General features: G+C 44.2%; 3 protein-coding genes across 14 annotated transcripts in view; 2 read left to right on the forward strand and 1 right to left on the reverse strand.

Annotated features, from left to right (window-relative positions):
• Window positions 1–781: 781 nt before the first annotated feature.
• Window positions 782–2,038, forward strand: LOC132405952 (testis-specific serine/threonine-protein kinase 6-like). The gene has a single exon (XM_059990983.1). It carries the CDS (start codon window positions 808–810, stop codon window positions 1,618–1,620), a length of 813 nt encoding a protein of 270 aa, XP_059846966.1. The 5' UTR covers window positions 782–807; the 3' UTR covers window positions 1,621–2,038.
• Window positions 2,039–3,966: 1,928 nt separating this feature from the next.
• Window positions 3,967–5,134, forward strand: LOC132405953 (testis-specific serine/threonine-protein kinase 6-like). Its single transcript, XM_059990984.1, has one exon. It carries the CDS (start codon window positions 4,322–4,324, stop codon window positions 5,132–5,134), a length of 813 nt encoding a protein of 270 aa, XP_059846967.1. The 5' UTR covers window positions 3,967–4,321.
• An 8,483-nt stretch (window positions 5,135–13,617) lies between these two features.
• Window positions 13,618–23,308, reverse strand: part of gatad2ab (GATA zinc finger domain containing 2Ab) — a 219,232-nt gene continuing 209,541 nt past the window's right edge. For all 12 annotated transcript variants that reach the window (XM_059990978.1, XM_059990979.1, XM_059990973.1 and 9 more), the window contains 2 exons: window positions 19,067–19,244; window positions 13,618–16,547 (listed from right to left, as the gene is read on the reverse strand). In XM_059990978.1, coding sequence (XP_059846961.1) covers window positions 16,414–16,547; window positions 19,067–19,244 — 312 coding nt within the window. In that variant the 3' untranslated portion in view covers window positions 13,618–16,413. The remainder of the gene's footprint in view (window positions 16,548–19,066; window positions 19,245–23,308) is intronic.

Consider the following 23,308-nt stretch of genomic DNA (forward strand, 5'->3'; position numbering starts at 1 on the left):
AAGAAACACAATAGAATCAGTGAAAGACTTCACCCAATAAGATGAACAAACAACCAATTTGCAAAAGACAACCTGTTCAAATACAAAAGGAAATAATAATAAATAAGGAATAAATATCAAGAACATGAAATGGATAATGTCATCTGGAAAATAGTAGAGAGTTGGTTATGAACAAAGGCAGCTAACCCAAAACACACGGCCTGCAGACAACAAAAAGAGGAATTAACCTATATTTTTTTAAAACTCTACTTTGTGTGAAGTGCTTCCCCCAAAATCCAGAGACACAAAATGTTGGAGGTATTCACTGGCTGAGGTGACAGGGTCACAAGACAACTGCCAACCTTCCTCAGACTTTGCCTTCCTAAGAACACTACACACAAAATGCTGAAGGAACTCAGCAGGCCGAGCAGCATGTGTAGAGGGGAATACAGTCGATGTTTATTCCTCTCCATGGATGCCGCCAGACCTGCTGAGCTCCTCCAGCATTTTGTGTGAGATGCTCCAGACTTTCAGCTTCTGCAGAATCCCTTGTGTTTATACCTTTATATCGTTCGGTTCTCTGGGCCCAGCCTCAGGTCAAACCCCCACAGTCCCCGCACAGATTCTCAAGGATAGAAAAGGTGCAAAGTTTCTCAAGAGTTGAAAACTTATTCCCCGAGTCCATGTCCATAAATGGCCGCAGGGTTCATGATGTCTCGGGAAACCTCACAATAACAAATTGTTACAGCTCTCGTGTGAACCGGTACACACGTAACGTTGTTACCTCAAAACATGCGGGGGTGGGGGTGGGAAACATGGCTATGCACCATGTCCGGAGACACGTTTCTGGCAGAGTTAGGGTACAAACTTGGAAAAACCATTGGTGAAGGTAGTTACTCCAAAGTGAAAGTGGGCACTTGCAAGAAATACAGGGAGAATGTTGCTATAAAGGTGGTGGACAGGAAAAAGGCTCCCCCGGATTTTGTTAATAAATTCCTTCCGCGGGAGCTGGACATCCTGAGGGGGATCAAACACCCTCACATTGTGCAGGTCTATGAATTCATCGAAGTCTGCAATGGAAAACTCTACATTGTGATGGAGCAAGCCGTCACTGATCTCCTCCAGCTGATCCAGAACCGGGGCCACATCCCGAACCACGAGGCCCGACACTTCTTCTCGCAGATTGCCTGCGCTGTTAAGTATCTCCACGAGCGGAAGATTGTCCACCGCGACCTCAAGTGTGAGAACATCCTGCTAACCGAGGATATGCAGGTGAAGATCACCGACTTTGGGTTCGGGAAGAAAATTCATAGCTCCCCCCACCTTAGCAGCACCTACTGCGGCTCGGCAGCCTATGCCCCTCCGGAGGTCCTCATGGGCGTCCCTTATGATCCCAAGAAGTATGACATTTGGAGTGTGGGCGTTATCCTCTACGTGATAGTGACGGGGTGCATGCCGTTTGACGATTCAAACATCAGCAAACTGCCCAAGAGCCAACAGAAAGGGGTGATCTACCCGGAGAGTGTTCACCTGGATGAGAAGTGTCAAAGCCTGATCCAAGAACTCCTGCAGTTCAGCCCAACCGAGCGGCCAGCTGCCCACCAGATCGTCAAACACGCCTGGGTTAGGGACGGCAAGTAGGAGATCGCACCCCACAAGGAGTCACCGTTAGTTTCCTCGTAGCGTTACCGTAACGGATGTAACAACCTCTATCTAAAACCATTGTCAATTAAACCTTTGAAAGTGAACTAGCTCATTTATTAAATTATTATTAAGCTGTAGTCTGCGAGCGTGCTCCGCGCATCTGGCCTCTTCCCTCTTCGTTTTCAGTCTTGAAAAAGGGTCTGGGCTCGAAGCCTTTATTTATTTAGAGCCTAATCACAGAACAACTTACAATGACCGATTAACCCGCACGTCTTCGGACTGTGCGAGGAAACCCGTGTACACACTTCGTACAGATGCCGCCGGTATTGAAATGCAAACTCCGATACCCCGACTGTAACTGCATCGCACTAACCGTTACGCATCGTGATATTGGCTCTTTATTCCTCTCTATAGATGCTGCCTGGCCTGCTGAGTTCCTCCAGCATTTTGTGTGTGTTGCTGTGGATTTCCAGCATCTGCAGAATCTCGTTTGTTTATGAAACTCTTCTGAAACTCCAGAGTGGCCTCCCCTGACCTTGACCATTGCCTCTTCTCTCCCCGCCATCCTTTGACATTTTTGACCCCCACCACCTCCCATCGGTGGTCCTTCCTCAGCCCATACCCCACACACTGCGAGAACAACCTTGGGATCCTTCTGTTCCTCATGTCCATCATTCCAATGGAAAATATGGCACACCCCTTCCCTTCTCACTGAGAAAACAGTTTCTGCTCACTTCCCAGCTAAGACATAGGGGCAGAATGAGGCCATTCAGCCCATCAAATCTGCTCTGCCATTCTATCTCGTCTGATTTATTATCCCTCTCAACCTCATTCTCCTGTCTTCTCCCCATAACCTTTGATGTCCTGACTAATCAAGAACCTATCAACTTCCATTTTAAATCTAGCTAATGACTTGACCTCCACAGCTGTCTGTGGCAATGAATTCCACAGATTCACCATCTTCTGGCTAAAGAAATTTCACCTCATCTCTTTTCTAAGTGAACATCCCTCTGAGTCTGTGCCCTCTGCTCCTAGCTCCCCCACTACAGAAAACATCCTCTCTAAATCAACTCTACCTGGAACATTCCGGCTTCTTGACCCTCATGGATCCCAGGCACACACTGGAACCCTAAGAGTGCCCATCCAGTGCAGAAACGAATGTATCCGGAGACTACTCGCTGAACTCTTCAACCCAGTTCAGTTATTCGAACTATACTTAGTGACCCACAAAGTTCAAACTAAATTTATTATTTAAGTACAAATATATCACCATATAAAACCTTGAAATTCAGTTTCTTCTGTGCATTTACAACAAAGTAAAGAAATGCAACAGAACTTATGAAAAACTATACATAGAAGGACTGGTAAACTACCAATGTGCAAAGGAAGACCAATTGTGCAAAATAAAAAAGACGAATACTGAGAACATGAGTTGAATAACTCACAGAGCCTACAGCTTCAAACATCTCTGCTTACTTTGCCTTTCAGTGTCCATCACAGAAACGTATTCTCTATAACTTGCTCTCCAGACAGTGGCCCTCATTCCATCTCTGACCTCATCTTCACAAGTTGGATGTTCATTGCCAAGTGCACTCAAGTTGTTAGTTTACTTGGATGAGATGGTCCGTGAGGGTCAGGTACTGTGCTCTGTGCCTCTGAGATTGGATGCAGCGATGTGATGTTCATGATAAGGGTATCTGTTTATTCCTGTCCCATGAGCTAACGTGCCCAAACAATAACAGTGAACTAGGTTGAGAGAGGCAGCCGACTGAGGTTTCTCTGAAACATCTCAGAAGGTTGGAAACATCCCTGTTGCCCCCCTCTAAAGGGGTTTTCAAGGTGAACATGCTTCACTTTAACTGTGAATCTTGAAGTTACAATTGCCTGGTTGAAATAGGTGAGAACCAACTAATTAATGCAGGAACCCTAACGAGACCCAAATCTGATTGATCACCTGGCTTCAACATAACATCTTCAAATAGGTTCCTCTTTTGAAATAAAGGGGGTTCTAATCTTCACAATGGGCCTTCCCCCCTTTTAGATTGTCACTGAGGGGGAGATATTTGTCATGCCTTTCCAGAAAGTTCCATTCCTAGAGGTGGTCGATGCCTCTAATAAACATTTCCATGTCATTCAGGAGGGAAAGAGCTGACTTTCTTCATGGCCATCCACCAGAAATCGGAAGGAATGAAGGTTCATCCCACTGGAACATAATTTCCAGAGGACAGTTTGGCCCTTTGACCTCAATAGCAGGGCCATGCCCCCCAGACACTTCCATGGTGGGGGTGACCTCATAAATGCTGAGTGTCATGGACAGGATCAGAAGCACCTTACACTCCCCCCCCCCCACCATGGGAAACAATGCTCAACAAGACCTTCTGCATGCAGGTCCCATCCTTTCCTGTCCTTCTGCAAAGCAGCAGCAAGCTCAATTGTGTCTTGGAATGCATGGAGCTGGATTCCTTCCGTGAACTCAGAGGGGAGAAGATGACAGCCTGAAGTACCAAATCATTTCATAGTTATCAGCACAGTGAAGCCAATCATTTTTTGAAAGTGCTTCAGGACACATGTCTATAAAAGGTGATGGGGATGAGATGTGACACAGGGCAAACTTCACAACAGTAAATTATTACAGCAGGCCCATTGATAGGATAGGTCTGCACATTGGGATATTGCCTTAACAAGATGGCTGTGTAACATGTCGGGGAGCAAACTACTAGCGAGGTTAGGTTATAAAGTAGGGAAAACAATAGGAGAGGGCAGTTACTCCAAGGTGAAAGAAGCCACTTCAAAAAAGTACAATGAAAATGTAGCAATCAAAGTGGTTGATACGAAGAAAGTGCCAAAGGATTTTGCCAGCAAGTTCTTGCCCAGGGAGATGGCCATTCTGAGAGGGATCAAACACCCTCACATTGTGCAAGTGTTTGAGTTTATCGAGGTTCTCAATGAAAATGTTTACATCGTCATGGAGCTGGTCTCAACAAATCTTCTGGAGCTCATCCAGCACAGGACCTGCATCTCCTGCCAGGAGGCCAAATGCTTGTTCTCTCAGGTCGCCAAGGCCATTAAGTACCTTCACGAGCGAGACATTGTCCATCGGGACCTCAAGTGCGAGAACATCCTTTTGACTGAGCAGATGCAGGTGAAGTTGGCTGATTTTGGGTTTGGGAGGAAGAGTCAGGGATACCCGGAACTCAGTACCACCTACTGTGGCTCTGCCGCCTACTCCCCTCCCGAGGTCCTTCTAGGGGTTCCTTATGACCCCAAAAAGTACGATATCTGGAGCATGGGGGTCATCCTGTACGTAATAGTGACCGGTTACATGCCATTCAATGACTCCAGCATCAGCAAGTTACCAGAGAAACAGCTGATGGGTGTGATATATCCGGAGGAGATTACACTAGAAGAGAAGTGCCAATGTTTGATAGAGAAATTGCTAACATTCAGTCCGCCAATGCGTCCGACAGCTAACCAAGTGACAAGGCATGCATGGTTTAGAGAATGCAAATAAAGGAATATGCTCTAAAGTGGCTTAGCTCGGGGTCCTTGTCGCATTATTGTCCTGCGCAATGTCCAGATCCCATGGCTGGTAGGTTTGCCTCAGGTAAAGATGGTGTTTTCTGCTGAGAATGCTAGGTCTTCTTGTCAGGAGACAGAAACAGAGACAGACAGAGAGAGAGAGAGAGAGAGAGAGAGAGAGAGGGGAAGATTAGGTAAAATTAGAGAAAGAAGCACAAGAGATTACAGGGAGGGTGAGAGGGCTTGAGATATCAGAGAGAACAAGGAGGATGGAAACATTAGCCAGCAAGTTATCTCCTGTTTCTTTTTTTTCTTGTTTCTTTTTGGCTCTCTTTAATCTTTACATATATAATTTATGATTTTTTTAAAAACTGTTTATGCATTGCAATGAACTGCTGCCACAAAAGATTTCAAGACAAATGCCAGTGAAACATTACTGAGTGTCTGAATCACTACAGTCACCTCCATTGAGGTAGAAGCAGCTGGTGGAAGGTTCGAGTGCAGGTTGGAGTTATCAAAGTTCAAAGTAAATTTATTATCAAAGTTCATATATCTCACCATATTCAACCCTGAGATTCATTTTCTTGCAGTATTCACAGCGATTCAGGAACAGCCTTTTCTCCTCCGCCATCCGATTCCTAAACAGATATTGAAGCTTTGGACACTACCTCACTTTTTTTAAAAGATACAGTATTTCTGTTTTAGCGCATTTAAAAAAATCTGTTCAATATACATAATTTATTTACTTATTTATTATGTTTTATTTTATTCATTATTATTTGTTTCTCCCTCTGCTAGATTATGTATTGAATTGAGCTGCTGCTGCTAAGTTAACACATTTCACATCACATGCTGGTGATAATAAACCTGATTCTGATTCTAAATACAAAGGAACAAAAATATATCAATAAGCAACAAATTTTGAGAACACGAGATGAAGAGTCCTTGAGTCCTTGGGATGTGGGAACAGTTCTGTGATGGGGCAAGTAAAGTTGAGTGAAGTTATCCCCTTTGGTTCAACAGTCTTATGGTTGAGGGGTAATTGTTCCTGAACCTGATGTTGTGAGCCCTGAAGCTCCAGTACCTTCTTCCTGATGGCAGCAGTGAGAAGAGAGCATGACCTAGTTGCTGGGGTCATCGATAATGGATGCTGCTTTCCTGTGACGACACACTGTATAGATGTGCACAATTCTGTGGAGGTTTTACCTGAAATGGACTGCCCTGTATCCACTACTTTTTATTGGATTTTCTGTTCAAGGACAATGGTGATTCCATACCAGGCCATGATGCAACCTGTCAGTATACTCTCCGCCACACATTTATAAAAGTTTGTCAACATTTTAGATGTCATACCAAATCTTTGCTTACTGCTATGGAAGTAAAGGCACTGCTGTACTTTCTTCATAATTGCACTTGCATGCTGGGCCCAGAACAGGTCCTCCGAAATGATAACACTGAGGAACTTAAAGCTGCTGACACTCTCCACCTCTGATCGTCCAATAAGGACTGGCTCCTAGACTTCTGGTTTCCTCCTCCTGAAGACGATGATCAGTTATTTGGTCTTACTGACACTGAGTGAGAGGTTGTTGTTCTGGCACGAGGCAGCTGGATTTTGAACCTCCCTCCTCTGTGCTGATTGACTACCATCTTTGATTTGGTCAACAACATAGATGTCATCAGCAAAACTGAATATGGCATTGGAGCTGTACTTAGCCACACAGTCATGAGTGTAAAGATCAAACACAGCAGCCATCCTGTGAAATGAGAGGCTGGGTTCTCAATACTGGCAACAATCAGGAGGGGGAAGTCAGTGGAGGTTACTTAATTAAGTCAACAAGAATGGGAAGAAAGTATTCCTGTGAATCATTCCCAATTTATGGTCCCGTTCCCACACCCCCCCAATAGAACATGGAACAGTACAGTGCACGAACAGGTCCTTCGTGCTGAACCAATTAAATTAGTCATCAAACAGCCAACTAAACTAATCTCTTCAGCCTGCACAATGTCCATATCCTTCCATTTTCCTCACATTCATGTGCCAATCTAGGACAATTTATATACTTCCCCATACTGCCTGTTCCTTTCCCTCCCCAAGCCTAGAGTAAAAGTCAGTGAATTATGATATCTCCAAAATGCTCTCTGTGAGAGATGCGTCACCTGACCTCACTCATTGGGAATCAGAGTGGGATTTGGCACGAGGTAGGTGGGAGCAGACACAGCAATGAGCAGTTGACTGAGGCAGAAGCAAGTCGTGGTAGGTCACTGCACTAGAACACAGTTAGTTATGGAGCTGTAGCAGTGGGTAGAACAATGTGAGGCTAATATTAAGGTAATAATAGAAATGTATGTGAAGCTTTTTCACCACAAGAAACTCATGAGTGAAGAGTTGGACACAAATTGTTTTAGGCTGATAAATAACAGCTTAATTTTAGTCTTTGTATAATTAGTCACTTGCATCTTTCTACAGGACCATGCAAAAGTCTTAGGCACATATATTTAACTAGGGTGCCTAAGACTTTTGCACAATACTGTATTTGTCAACGAGAGTTTGTAAATCTGGGGTGAGCAAAGGATGTTGGGAATGGTGAGGGTGGAGCGTTACGGGAAGGGTGTTGTACAGTTGGCAGAGAAATGCCAAGGGTGCGGGAGGGAGCTGTGACACGCTCAGCCCTGAGACATCAGAGAAGGTAATTTGATTCCAAACAATTGGTTTATTGATCATTACAGAATGTCTCTCTGGTGTTTCCTGTTTCCTTCCCTCTCCCTTCCCCTTTTCCCAACCGATTCCCCTCTCTCTGCCCCCTTCCCATTCTCAGACCACAATAGAGACCCATATCAGAATCAGGTTTGTCATCAGCAACAACACACACAATACTGGAGGAACTCAGCAGGTCAGGCAGCATCTACGGAAATGAATAAACAATTGATATTTTGGGCTGAAACCTTCTTCGGGACTGAGAAGGAAGGGGAGGATACCTGAAGAAAAAGGTCAGGTGAAGGAAGAAGGCAAGATGAACAATGTTAGGTGAAGCCAGGTGGGTGGGTAAAGGTCAAGGTCTGGAGAGGAAGGAATCTAAAAGGAGAGGAGAGTGGACAATAGGAGAAAAGGAAGGAGGAAGGGACCCAGGGGGCACATAGGCTGGTGAGGTCAAAGGTGAAAGTGGGGACTAAAGGAAGCCGGGGAGGGGGGTGGTTTGTTTACTGTAAAGAGAAATCAATATTCATGCTATCAGGCCGGAGAGTACCCAGATGAAAAACAAGGTGTTCTTCCTCCACCAACGGTGGCTGCATCTTTGCACAAGAGGTGGCCACGGACTGACACTCACATCATGAAATCTGTTTTTTCCTGTGGTGGCAGTACAGTGCAATACATAAAATTACTACAGTACTGTAAAAATCTTAGGCACCCTAGCTATATATGTGTGTGTGTGCTTAAAACTTTTGCACAGTACTGTACATCCATGAGTAGATGAAGGCTGATCTGGTTACCTGTAAATATTGGCTGTTGGCATGCGACTGTTACTCTTTGTTAGGCAGAAACAGTGAAGTGTGTGGGGATAACCATCCTCTGGCATTAACTTTCACCTCCAGCGACCACCTGCAGCCAAGGACAGCCCCACCAGTTACTTGCCTAATATGGCAACACCAAAGCTCCAACAGAGAATCGGGGTGAAGGTGAGGCTGTGGTGTGGGAATGGGATGGGGGGTAGATGTGGAGAGCTTTTCAATCATTGAGGACACATTCAAAAGGGGACGACTCAAAAAGGCATCCATCACCAAGGCCCCTCACCACCCTGGACTTGCCCTCTTCTCATTGCTACTATCTTTTTGCTCTCTTCCCGCACAATGTATTTAATTTTAAAATATATTATTGTAAATTATAGTATTTTATTATTATGTATTGCACTGAAATGCTGCTGCAAAACAACCAATTTCACAGTATATGCCCAGTAATGTTAAACCTAATTCTCAATCTGAGAGTTCAAAACCTGGTTCAGGAATGGGTACTTTTCTTAATTTATTCAGTTCTTAAACCAACTGGCACAACCCAAATCACTACCTCAGTATAGCAATGCTGACCACTGTGATCACTTTGCACTACAAAGGATATTTTTATTCTAATTGTGTTCCCTCTTGTAGAAATTATATATAATTTATGTGTTTGTTGTGACACTGCTTATCTGATGTGGTGAGCATGTGATGCTGCTGCAAATAAGTCTTTCATTGCACCTGTTCCCATATGCACTTGTGCAGATGCCAGTAAGCAAGGGCTTTTCTTTGGAAACTTAGTTGTGCAGACGTTCATTACGAGCCTCCCACCATACCTCGTTTTGAACCCCCTGTATTCTGCCTTCAAATTCAACCTTCCAAAGTGAACTATTACACACTACTCTGGCTTGAACTCCATCTGTCAGTGGTCAAAGTAAATTTATTAACAAAGTACATAAACATCACCATATAATCTGAAATTCACTTTCTTGTGGGCATTCACAGTAAATACAAGGAACCTAAGGGCCGCACCCAATAGGAAAAAGGTGGAAAGATGGCACTAATGAAACATGGCAATGTTGTGGACAGCTTACAAAAATTCTAAATTTATTCCAAAACTACTCTAACTGCAATCTGTCTGTAATTTCTCTTTAAACTTTTGAATCATCTTAATGAACTAGCAATTTCATAATCTTCTCAAGGACTCAGCAGACTCAACTCTCAAGCATGCAGGCTCAGCATCTTTATACAAATAAAGGTCCTCCGAATTAGCAATCCTGCCCTTAAGTCCTCAGTTTTGTACATTTACCAACAAGACGCTGGGTGGATGGGAGTTTCATTCCAGCTTGGAGCCCTCCCTTCAAGCCATGGCGTCATTTCTTCTCTTTGGATGCCAATGCCCCATTGTAATTTACAACTATCTACACCACCATCAACTTTCTTATCCATATACCAGCCTCAGTGTCTTTTCAATGTTGTTATTGTACCCGACCCATACGTTTCCTATGGCAGCTCATTCAATGAATTAATCATTCTCTGAATGAAATAGTTGTCCCTCAGGTCCTTTCTATAATCCTTCTCACCTTAAAATTATTGCCTCTAGTTTTTGAGTCTCTTTCCCAGGGAACAAAACTTGAGTGCATTACCTTTACCTACCCACCTCCTAGCTTCTCACCATCTTCCCTACCTGGTGTCACCCATCACCAGTCAGCTTCCCCTCCCATCTTCTTAGCCTTCCTTTCCAGTCCTGATGAAGGGTTTCAGCCTGAAACATTGACTGTTTATTCCTTTCTATAGATGCTGCCTTACCTGCTGAGTTGTGTCTGTCGCTTGAGTCTGCCCTACCATTCCATCATGGCTGATTTGCAGAATCTCGTTTATGACTTCATTCATTTCTATCACCCCTCAGTCTCTTACACTCCAAGGATAAAGTTCTGGGTTTGCCTCGTGTCTCTGAAGGAGCTCTGTGTCTAACGTGTATTGAATTTAAAAGACGGTAACAGGGCAAAGTAAAGGAAACTTTTATCGGGTCTGACCTGTGTTGTCCCCATTTTGGGAGTGTGTGATGGGACGAGTGAGGTGAGTCCTGACGGAGATAGGGGACTGCTTTGACAAGCACCTTGGTCCCACCTGCAAAAAATGGAATTCCCCGGTGGCAAGTCATTTTAATTCCCATCCCTATTCCTGATCTGATATGCCAATCCATGGCCTTCTCTACTGCAATGACGAGGTCACTCTCGGGTTGGAGGAACACCTTATATTCCATCTGGGTAGCCTTCAACCTGAAGGCATGGACATCAATTTCTATACCTTCCAATAATTCTCACCTCCCCCCATTTCCTTCTTGTTCTATTCTGCTTACCTCTTCTCAACTACCTATGACCTCCTCCTAGTGTGCCCCTGCTTCCCTTTCTTCCACGGACCACTCTCCTTTCCTATCAGACTCCTTCAGCCCTCGATGTTGTGTCGACCCATATATTCCTTAAAAAAAAAGTACTAAACTCACACTACCCCATAACCCTCCATTTTTCTTTCATCCATATGCCTGTCCAAGAGGCTCTTAAATACCCCTAATGTTTTAGCCTCCACCACCATACCTGGCAAGTCATTCCAGGCACCCACAACCCTCTGTTTAAAAAACATACCCCTCATGTCTCTCCTAAACTTCCCTCCCTTAATTTAGTACATATGCCCTCTGGCGTTTGCTATTCGTGCCCTGGGAAACAGGTATTGGCTATCCACCCTATCTATGCCTCATAATCTTGTAGACCTCTATCAGGTCCCCTCTCATTCTTCTATGCTCCAAAGAGAAAAAAGTCCCAACTCTGCTAACCTTGCCTCATAAGACTTGTTTTCCAATCCAGGCAACATCCTGGTAAATCTCCTCTGCATCCTTCCTATAATGAGGTGACCAGAACTGAACACAATACTCTGGTAAGTGCTGTCTCACCAGAGATTTGTAGTTTCAACATGACCGCTCTACTCTTGAACTCAATCCCCCTATTAATGAAGCCTAGCATCCTATAGGCCTTCTTAACTACCCTATCAATCTGTGCAGCAACCTTGAGGGATGTATGGATTTGAACCTCAAGGTCCCTCTGTTCATCCACCCTGTACACGGCGTTACACTTATCCGGATTGAGATCCATCTGCCACTTTTCTGCCCAAATCTGAATCCTGTCTATATCTTCCTGTAATCTTTGACAACCTACAGTTCCATCCACAACTCCTCCAATCTTTGTGTCATCTGCAAACTTACTCACCCATCCTTCCGCCTCTTCATCCAGGTCATTTATAAAAATCACAAAGAGCAGGGGTCCCAGAACAGATCCCTGGGCACTCCAAGTCACTGACCTCCAGGCAGAATACTTTCCTTCCACTACTACCTTCTGCTTTCTTCCTGTAAACCAATTCTTTTTAATCCAAACAGCCAAGGTTCCACTGATCCCATGCCTCATGACTTTCTGGATGAGTCTCTCGTGGGGGACTTTGTCAAATCTATGTAGACCACATCTACCGCCCTATCCTTATCAATTTCTTTTGTTACCTCTTCAAAAAACTCAATTAGGCTCGTGAGGCACGACCTTCCCTTCATGAAGCCATGCTGACTATCTTTGAGTAAATTGTACTTCTCCAAATGATCGTAGATCCTATTCCTAAGAATCTTTTCCAATAGTTTGCAGACCACTGATGCAAGACTCACCAGTCTACAGTTCCCAGGATTCTCCCTATTACCTTTTAAAAACAAGGGAACTACATTTGCCATTCTCCAATCCTCCGTCACCTCCCCTGCAATCAAAGAGGATTCAAAAATAGCTACTGCTCCAGCGATCTCTTCTCTCACTTTGCACAACAACCTGGGGTATATCATGTCCGGCCCTGGGGACTTATTCTTCCTTAAACTCCACACTGTCCAACACACAGGCCTGTTCTATTTCAACCTCGCCCTGATCAAGTTCCTTTTCACTTGTGAATACTGAAGCAAAATATTCATTTAGGACCTCCCCAACCTCCTCCACCTCCAGGCATGTTGCCTTCTTTATCCTTTAGTGGCCCCACCTTCATTCCTATCACCCATTACCTCCCAGCTTCCTACTTGATCCCCTCTCCCCCACCCACCTGGCTTCACCCATCACCTTCTAGCTAGTCCTCCTCCCCTCTCCCCATCCTTTTTTTAAATTTTGGCATCCTTCCTTTTCAGTCCTAATGAAGGGTCTCAACCTGAAACCTCTAATGTTTATGCACTCCCATTGATGCTGCTTGACCTGATGAGTTCCCCCATCATTCTGTGTGTGTTGCTCTGCAGAAGCTCCTGTGTTTGCGATGGAATTTTAATGTGTCTAATCTATATTGCCCCTATTCTGGGAGTATGTGACAGGACAATGTGGAGCAAATTTTATTTTTTAACTAGTGTTGTATCTTACCTGAGAAGAGACAACATTGAAGTCTGAAAGAGAACCAGTCTCTCATTTATCGTTCGTCTTCAGGAGTACAGGTTCACATCAATGAAAGCAACATCAAACACCATGAAGACAGATGAACCACCATGCTGTTTGTCCTGTTTATTTGTCATTCAAATGCTAAAAATCCCTCAGTACAATGTACACCATCCATTTCAAGCATGGATTGAAATTCTCCAGAAGGAGCAGCTTTCTTGCAGCAAATTCTTTGTAAGTTCGTTCTATTAGAGGTTATAGTCACAGTAAATAGGTTGGGAAAGTATCGACAGATCCGTAATGGCCCTTGCGGTTTCAGTCACCCCAATATAAACTTGTTGGTGACAAAAGGTGAAGATACAAATTACTCTGTTCGTGAGTTGTCATTTGCAGTTATTTCCACACGCAGAATGTTGCTCCATTGGTGAAACGATCTTTGACTCTCCGAAAACGTGTTCTTGAGGGTAGGTGCATTCATTCTAGAAAAATACCTGGCCATTGCTCACTCCTTCCCTGGCCACTGGGCCCTTATTCAGGGAGCTTGAGAAAGGGGGGGGGGGGGGAAATGGCAGGGATGAAGCCTCAATGAAACATGGGATCCAAAGGGCTAAGGGTTTGTGACAATCCTTGTCGCCAATGTGAAGCTGGCTGCAATATTTGGTATGAACATGACATACAACACCCAAATGAGATGCATTGTCCTGTGGACTACAGTTCCTTCAAAGTCAAAGCTGGTGAGCTTTGCAGAATTGTTTCTTGTCCCCTTTCCACAAGAGTCCTACCTGAATGAATGGCCCACAATGACAGGGCGGGACATCTCAAGTTTTTTGAGGTTGGGCACAGGCCGTTTCTTCACCACAACCTCACTGTCAGGGAAAGGGGCAGGAAGATGGTATGATGATGGCAGTTACTAGACATCCTATTTCTTAGGCCTAACTCAGACAGGTGAGATTCCCAGTTCAGAACAAGCACACAGATCAGTGAGGATGACTGTCCAAATCAACCTAATCTGTCCTCAAATACTGCGAGAAAAACAATCACCTTCAGTAGGCATGTAGAAGTGGGACCGGAGGAAGGATCTTCTTGAACATGGCCAATTTGCTCAGTAACCAGCAAGCACAGTCAGTAAATAGGCTGACTCTCCACAGGACAAGCTCAAAAATGGGAACAGAATTATTACTATTGAATGTGATAGTATGGTAGTCTCTCGAGTTACAGATGGGGTTGTGGGGTGAGGGGGAGGGAAGGAGAAGCACAGCAACCCCTACAATCCACCCAGAGTCCTGAATAGCATATTCTTTAAAGATCCAATGAAAATCAAGGCAAAATCAAACTTATACAGCAACATAAATATCAGTTCTGTATGTTGTATTTTGGAGAATCTGAGGCTCTGCAGAGGGAACTTGCTTATTGAAATCCAGCCCAGGTTGCCACAGAGACAGTAGTGAAGACAGTGAAAGTACGTTCAAAATGGCGATAGTTTGGAAAAGTGTGAGCCTTTTGGACAATTGCTCTGACATGTCCACACAATCAGAGGTACAGGAGTGGGAAGTCAAAGAGTACACAGTGAGATCAGGAAGCAACGAAAGGAGGTATGACTGATCACGTGTATATGCGGATGATGTGCACCTACTGTTGGTGTGCAGACACTGGGAACGCACTGGAATATGGATAGATGATAAACACCTTAGCGGTGAACCCTTTCCCTCGAGAGTTCAGTGAGACTCTGAATGGACCCAGAAGCTGGAGAATAAATTTTGTTGTTACTTCAATCTCCACAGTGAGAAAATTCACATTAAAAAATTAACTCCAACGATACTTTGGTTGAATTAAGGACATCATTCCAGCTAACCAAGCAAACACAAAAATACCCTCTAATAAACAAGAACATCTGCAAAATATTTTAATGGCTTTACTAATGACTAATCTGTATCAAAAACTGGGGGAAAAATAAAAGTCTGCCCAAATGTCAGAAGAGTGTTGACAGGTTAAGGGTAAAGTAGCAGATTAAAATGACTGCCATGGGGGCAGGAAGACGGCGGCCCTGGTCACCAATACTGAAGGGTGATGCTTTTTTACAGGACTACCTCCACCATCACCAATTGCATTGGATCACTCAGGAAAGCTCACTTTCCCAAGGGAGCACATACACAGGTCACCTTCCCAGCCCAGAAAGATTCAGTATAAACAAGTCAAAGGCCCCCCCCCCCACCCACCCGCCTGCCTCTCCCATTGAGCACAAGATCACCAAAAAACCAATAGTCAGTGCTATCCCAGGCTGGCTCTCGTTCAGCTGCAGTGGGATACTGGTCACGCACTCCAAGGATCGGGCAGGGCTCTTTACCTCTACGTCCCAAGCAAAGAGTTCAGTGCTACTGAACTCACAAACTGATGGAGGCAGATTATCACCAGGACACCACCAAAGACAAAACTTAATCCATTTGTTTACACAATCTCCCCCACTCAGAAACAATAGGAAGTTGGAATGATCAAGGCTAACCATGTTACGCCCAGATGTTAAATGTGTTGTTTACTGACAGTATGGTGTGGGATTTGTGGGAATGACACGGAAGGAATCTGCATTCAGATGGAAAGAATCAGCATCACTGCACAATCTCCAGTGACTTTCATCCCGACTCCAAAAATAAAGTCTTAAAAATTTCAAATCCAGACAGTCAGGCTGCTTTGCAAACGGGTGAAAGTTGGAGGTAATTCTGTTTACTTATAAACAATTCTATCAGCACACTAGTGGAAGAGTAAAGAAACGTCTATACACCTGATCTGCACCATGGGAAGGAGATCAACAAGGCCAAGTCTCTCTGACATCTCCACTCGAGATGGGACACTCCCAACTGCCCCCACTTTATCCCACACCCTGAGTGACCTGCACTACATTCATCAGGGTGGAGGGACCTCTTCCACAGTTCCCAGAACAATACAGCTACTGCAGAACCAGAGATCCATGATGATATCACTTGTATCACAAAGTGAAAAACAGCAACACATGTGTGAGCACTAAATACGTGTACTTGCACACACGCACATAGAAACAGCAAGTAAAAGAGACCTCTTTTCCACATGCAGTGTCATTGTAATCTGGCAAGATGTATGCCTATGTCCATCTGGTTACACATTGTACTTTCCCTTATACGCTGTGCAAGAACAGTGCTCACAATTCCAAGAAATGCAGACTCTACTGTACGGGCAGTTTCTGGGGTGACCTGGGCCCCACACCTTTGACCGTTGGACTGCGTGACTGCAGCGAGCAAAGATGGGGACAAGGTATTCGCCTTGGCCTTTCCAAGCATCTCTGTCTAACCCTCCCACCCACCCCACTCCACTGCATCTATTTCCATGCGTTGGATGGCTGGTTGATGGATCGTGAAGGGATCATGTCCAACAGGTACTCGCGGTGACGATCCATGGTTGATGACGTCTTCTGGCCTGATAGGTTTGGGCTAACGTAAGCCATTGTAACCCCTGGAAACAGAAAGAGTCAGAAATCAGCAGGAAACCAGCAGAGAGAGCACACTATACCCTTGTTCACTATGGACGGTCCACTGCACAGGATTGGAAAAGGCTGCTGAAAGTTGTGAAAACTCAGTCAGCTCCATCATGAGCACTAGTCTTCCAGCATCGAGAACATTTTCAAAATTCCATGCCTCAAGAAGGCAGAATCTGTCATTAAAGACCCCCATTACCCAGGACGTGCCCTTTTTCTCATTGCTACCATCAGGAAAGAGGTACAGCAGCCTGCAGATGTTTCAGGAACAACTTCTTTCCCTCCACCATCAGAGTTCTGAATGGACAATGAACCCATGTACACTTCTTCAAATTTTTTTTGCCCTCTCTTTGCACTAATTTATTTTTAAAATTATATTTCTTATTGTAATTTAGTTATTTTAATCATGTATTGCAATGTTCTGCTGCCACAAAACAAAGTTCATGACATATGCCAATGATATTAAATCCGATTCTGATGGCTAACCATTTTATTCCTGCTGGATAAGGACGCTGCTTCTCATCGATAATGTGGTGTGGGGTTTGTGGAAGTGTTTAAAATCAATTACTGCACCATCCTCTGTTCCCAAGCAAGAGAACCCCTCCACCCTACCAAGAATCAACATCATTGACATCTGACTCAAAACAAGCACCACAGCTGGAATTTCAAATCTTCATAGCCCGGATCATCAACAACCTTTCTTGACACATACCACACACTTCACTTGACAGTGGTGGTGGTGTGGGTTGGTAGGAGAAGGGGAGGAGGCTGTAAAATAGTCAGAGTATTCACAAGATATTGGAGGAACTCAGCAGGTCAGGCAGAGGAATAATCAGCCAAAGTTTGGCTGATAAAAGGTCTCTGCCCAAAAGGTCAACTGTTATTCCCCGCCAATGAAGCTCCCTGACCTGTTGAGTTCCTTCAGCATTTTGTGTGTGTTGATCTGATTTCCAACATTCAAGACTGTTTAATGTCAATAAAAATCTAGAATATAATCAATACCTAGATTGATTTTATGTCCACAGAGTGAAGCTAGGCACAGGACTGTCTGTACATAAGGTGACTGACAGGAAATAATAAAGTAGTGTTGGTTGGGTGTGTGGAGGGGTGGGTTAGTTGTCGGAGGCGTTGTTCAGCTTTACTGCTTGGAGAAAGTAGCTATTTTTGAATCTGGTGGTCCTGGTGTGGATGCTACGTGGACGCTTCCCTGATGTTATTAGTCCCTTTCCAGCAGCTTTCTCTCTGCCCTTGATGGTGATGGGCAGTTTTGACTACCTGTTGTCGAGCATTGACAGAATCTCAAGTTGGAGCCGAGGACACCATTATCTTCCTGCTTCAACAGGCTTACATTTATCTGAATGAGTCAGGCAGCACTGTGAGAATCATGTTCTTTGATTTCACCACTGCTTTAACACCCTGCTTTACTAGGGAGTAAGCTCACGGAGATGCAGGTGGATGCTCCCACTAGCTTACAGACTACCTGTCCAGACAGCCACAGTCTGTGAGATTGCAGAGCTGTGTATCAGGTATTGTGGTAAGTAGCACAGGGGCACCTCAGGGGACTGTCATGTCCCCCTTCCTGTTCACTGTCTACATCTTGGACTTCAGATACGACTCGGAGTCCTCCCACCTGCATAAGTTTTCGGATGATTCGGCAGTTGTGGGCTATATCAGCCGGGGTCAGGTGGCTGAGTACAAAAGAGTGGTGGACAACTTTGTTGAGTGGTGTGGGCTGAATCACCTGCAACTCAATATCACTAAAACAAAAGAGTTGGTGGTTGACTTCAGGAAGGTGTAACCACCCTGTATTTCCATCTCCATTAAGGGAAATGATGTGGAAGTCATCCAGGACTACAAATACCTGGGAACTCACCTGGACAATAAACTAGACTAGACTAAAAATTCTGGGGCTCTGTACAAGAAGGCGGCTCTGGTCATTCAACGTCTGCAGTACTATGCTGCAGATGCTCTACAACTCAGTGGTGGCCAGCATTCTATTCTGCACTGTAGTCTGCTGGGGCAGCAGGAAGAGAGCAGCTGACACCAAAGTGATCAATAAGCTCGTCAGGAAGGCTGTTTCATTTCTTGGGGAGAAACTGGATTCCCTGGTGGTTGTGATTGAAAGGAGAATGCTGCAGAAGCTATGAAGCATTATGAACAATCCCTCTCACCGCCTCCATGGTGTATGGGACAAACAGAGGAGCACCCTTAGTAACAGACTGATTCCACCGAGGTGCACCACTGAACACTGAACACTGAACCCTGTGGCTACAAGACTCTACAACTCTACAACTCCTCCTCCTTAAATATATAAATATATATGGTTTCATTGGACATCTGTAGTTTGCACTATTATTTTATATTGTACATTTTGTATTCTTTTTCATACCTCAAAGCTTATATTTTGTATATACTTCTGACTGAGGAACCTTGCAACAATAATTTCCTTCGGGATAAATAAAGTTTTATCTTATGTGCAGTGTAGTTATTTGCCTACCTGTGTTGGGGGCCTGCTTCCTCCAGGTAGTGATGCTGCCTTTAGCACCAGCTCTTTCAGCGTGTTTGCTTTGCCTGTTGACAAGAGAGACGTTCTGCAGCTGAGATGACTGGCTGAACGTGTGCAGCACCCCACGGGCTGTGGTGCTCTGAGGTCCTCGAGACAACTGGCTGGATCCCTGCAACATTAGTCAGAGGGTGTGTAAATAAAACCTTTAACTTACACATTACTCAAAACATATTACTTACATCTATGTTCAACCAAAATAGTTTCTGGGGTAGAACAGCAACCCAAGTATGAATGATGTATAGTTCAGGTTGAATAGAAACTAATGCTCTCCTGAGTTTACCACAACAAGCCCCAGTCATCAGACCACTATCACAACAGCCTAAGTTAAAGAATAGCTTTAACTGTCACACTGTACATCGAAACATTGAAACATAGTGAAATGTATCATGTGCGTTGTTAGATCCAGCTGGTTAGTTCTTAGACTTTGTTATTTTCTTTGCAGTTTAATAAATAATTATCTGCTTGTATTTTTAGTAGTTATATATACAATAAACTGTCTAGTATGCTTCCTAGTGCTCACAGTTTATAGATGCAGTTCTTTAGTGTGTTCTTATTATGGTTATACAAAGTATGATTAAGGAAGCTTCTCTTGGTACTGCATTATTTAAGTAAGTGCTTTCTCTGTGGTGGACTCTTATCTACAAATTTGAATGGAACTTTCCTTACTTATGGGTATAATAGATGTGCAGTGCCAGCTTAATCTTAATATCTTAGCTTTTTGTCTCCCCTGTCATTAGTAGACCTCTATCATTGTCTGTTTCAATTTCCATTTGTTCTACCAACGCTTAATAAAATGTCCACGAAGCAACAAGTTTTGTGCCTCTTTCCAGACTTCTGAGGGAACCTTGGATTACAGTGGTACAAGGATGTACTAGGGGTAGCCTGCAGGTGCCGTCATGCTTCCAAACCCAACACAGCACGCCTTTTACTTATTATCCTTGTTAAGAGTGATTTCTGGGGTTAGGTCATTTACATTTAGCAAATGGGTTTGGCTAGCAGTCTTCTATTCCTTGAAAATGTATTGTGGATATAAATTGGAACAATGTATTTCTAAAAGCTGTGAATCCCAGTCCACAGATGATGCTGGCGTCCGTGGGATGGATGCGAATTAGGAGGTGTGAAGTCTGTATATAATCTCAAAAGAAAGTGTTGTCTATACTTTGTAAATATGGAATTTTCCTTTGTGTTCAGCAGATAAATATCGAGCCCCATGTTGGGCTAGCAGACTTTTCCACCGAAAGCGTCTCCACATGATGTCTGCTGTACCTTATTTTGTTGAAAAAAATAGCTGTTTTGTATCTACCAGTAATTTTCTCTGGCGATTTCATTCATGCAACAACAATCCCGAACCTGTATGCCTTTGGAACGTGGGTAGAATCCGGAGCATCCGGAGGGAACACATGCAGTTACGAGGAGAATTTACGAAACGTACAAACTACTTACAGGCAGTGGCGGGAAATGAAGCCCAATTGCTGGCAGTGTAAATTGTTACACTAACCATTATGCTACCATGTTGTCCCCGTAAACAGTCATGGCATTACTTAGCAAATCGCTGATCAGCAATGTCAGAGAGAGGAGTTGGTTTGGCTGTTCCCTATTCCACCAAGCAATCAGGCTATTTTAGACTTAGCATTTCTCAGTAAGTACAGATATTTAATAATCTGGGAGCATGGGGTCTTAGAAAAGAGTGAGCATAGTATTATTTTGTTTATATACTGTGATTAAAAGTTTAAACCTATACAATACAAAGCTTAAAGATGGGTACCCATGTTAGCATATGGGTTAGTGCAATGCTATTAGAGCTCGGGGAGGCAGATTTGGAGTTCAATTCTGGCATCCTCTGAAGGGGGTTTGTACGTCCTCCGCATGGTATGTGTGGGTTTCCTCTGGGTGCTCCAATTTCCTCCCACAGTCCAAAGACATACCAGTTGGCAGGTTATTTTAAATTGCCCATGATTAGGCAAGGGTTAAACTGGTGGGTTAATAACGGCGTGGCTCAAATGCATGGAAGGGCCTGTTCCGTGTTGTATTGCTAAATAAATAAGTAAACAACCAGGGTATTTTAAATTGTGGTGTGTCAATAAATGGCATGGCAGGAAACAAGCCATGGGGTCAACTTTTAAAGAATTAATACACTTTACAAAGTGTGCCCAGCTGCTGTGGGAATGCTGGCCTTTAGCACAGGAGAATTTGAGTGCACAAAAACATAGAAAACATACAGCACACAGTGCAAAGATGTGTTACTCTGTGAAATACCAACTGGAATACTGTGAGGCAGAGCATGGGTCTGAAAGCAGGGAAAGACCCGAGGTTTGACTGATTTAAGTGCTGGGCCAAATTGGAAAGGTCAGGTATAGGCCAAAATAAGGAGGCGGGGCCCAGGATCATATTGAGGCAGGGTGTGGGTCTGAGAGCAAGGAATGAGCCAAGGTTTGAAATTTAAGTGAAAAGGTCAGAGTGACAGGTGGAGACTCAGCGCGCTGCACCATGACGTTTACTCGTCTCTGCGCTGAACTGCAGCTATGGCCTGCTCCTGGACTGGCTTCGTGGCTGTGGACTCACTTTTGTGAACTTCAGTTCTGAATGTTATTTGCTTACTTTTATTGCTTACAGTTTTTTTTAACACATTAACTGTTTGATGTTTTTTTTAAATATGGGTTCTATATTGGGTTCTTTGTTTTGTGACTGCCCACAAGGAGTTGAACCTCAAGGTCAAATAAAGTACACATACTTTGAAAATATAAGTACTTTGAACTTTGACTGCCTCCTTATTACAGCAGTTCAGCTAATGAAAATCCACAATTCACTACCACCTCACTCAATGTCAGCAGGACCAAGGAGCTGGTGATTGACTTCAGGAGGAGGAAACCACAGCCAGTCCTCATTGGGGGATCCAAGGTGGGGAGACACAGCAGATTTAAATCTCTCGGTGTTATCATTTTGAAGAACCTGTCCTGGGCCCAGCATGCAAGTTAAATTACGCAGAAGGCATGACGTTGGTCATGGAAGGTCACTACTTCCTTAGGAGATTGTGAAGATTTGGCAAGACATCTAAAACTTCAACAAGCTTCTATAGATGTGTGGTAGAGAGTATATTGACAGGTTGCACCATGACCTAGAATGGAAACACCAAATGCCCTTGAATGGAAAATCCTACAAAAAATAGTGGACATGGCCCACACGAGGAAATCTGCAGATGCAGCACTGTCTCGGCCTGAAACGTCCACAGTGCTTCTTCCTGTAGATGCTGCCTGACCTCCTGTGTTCCACCAGCATTTCATTTTGTGTGTGTTGCTGGACATGGCCCAATCCATCACAGGTAAAGTCTTCCCCACCATTGAGCACATCTCCATAGAGCCATATTTCAGGAAAGCAGCAACCATTATCAAGGACTCCCACCACCCAGGCCAGGCTCTTTTCTTACAACTGCCATCAGGGAGGATGTACAGAGGCCTCAGGACTCACACCACCAGGTTCAGGAACAGTTACTAACACTCAACCATCAGGCTCTTTGAACAAGAGGTGGATAACTTCATTCATCCCATCACTGTACTGTTCCCTCAATGTATGGACTCACTTTCAAGGGCTCATCTCATGTTCTCGTCATTTATTGCTTACTTATTTATTATTATTATTTTGTATTGTACAGTCTGTTGTCTTTTACACATTAGTCCTCACCCTTAACAATTTCTCCTTTGGCTCCTCCCACTTCCTCCAAACTAAAAGTGTAGCCATGGGCACCTGCATGGGTCCTAGCTATGCCTGCCTTTTTGTCAGCCATGTGGGCAATCTATGTTCCAAGCCTACACTGGTATCTGTCCTCCTCTTGAGTGCGTTATATCGACGACTGCATCAGCGCTGCTTCCTGCACACATGCTGAGCTCGTCGACTTCATTAACTTCGCCTCCAAGTTTCACCCCGCCCTCAAATTCACCTGGTCTATTTCCGGCACCTCCCTCCCCTTTCTAGATCTTTCTGTTTCTATCTCTGGAGACAGCCTATCCACCAACGTCTACTACAAACCTACTTAACTCCCACAGCTACCTACACTATTCCTCCTCCCACCCTGTCTCTTGCAAAAATGCTATCTCTTTCTCTCAATTCCTCTGCCTTCGCCGCATCTGCTCTCAGGATGAGGCCTTTCATTCTAGGACAAAGGAGATGTCTTCCTTT

This window comes from Hypanus sabinus, chromosome 16 (assembly GCF_030144855.1).
Source record: "Hypanus sabinus isolate sHypSab1 chromosome 16, sHypSab1.hap1, whole genome shotgun sequence".
In the NCBI taxonomy this organism is placed as follows: domain Eukaryota; kingdom Metazoa; phylum Chordata; class Chondrichthyes; order Myliobatiformes; family Dasyatidae; genus Hypanus; species Hypanus sabinus.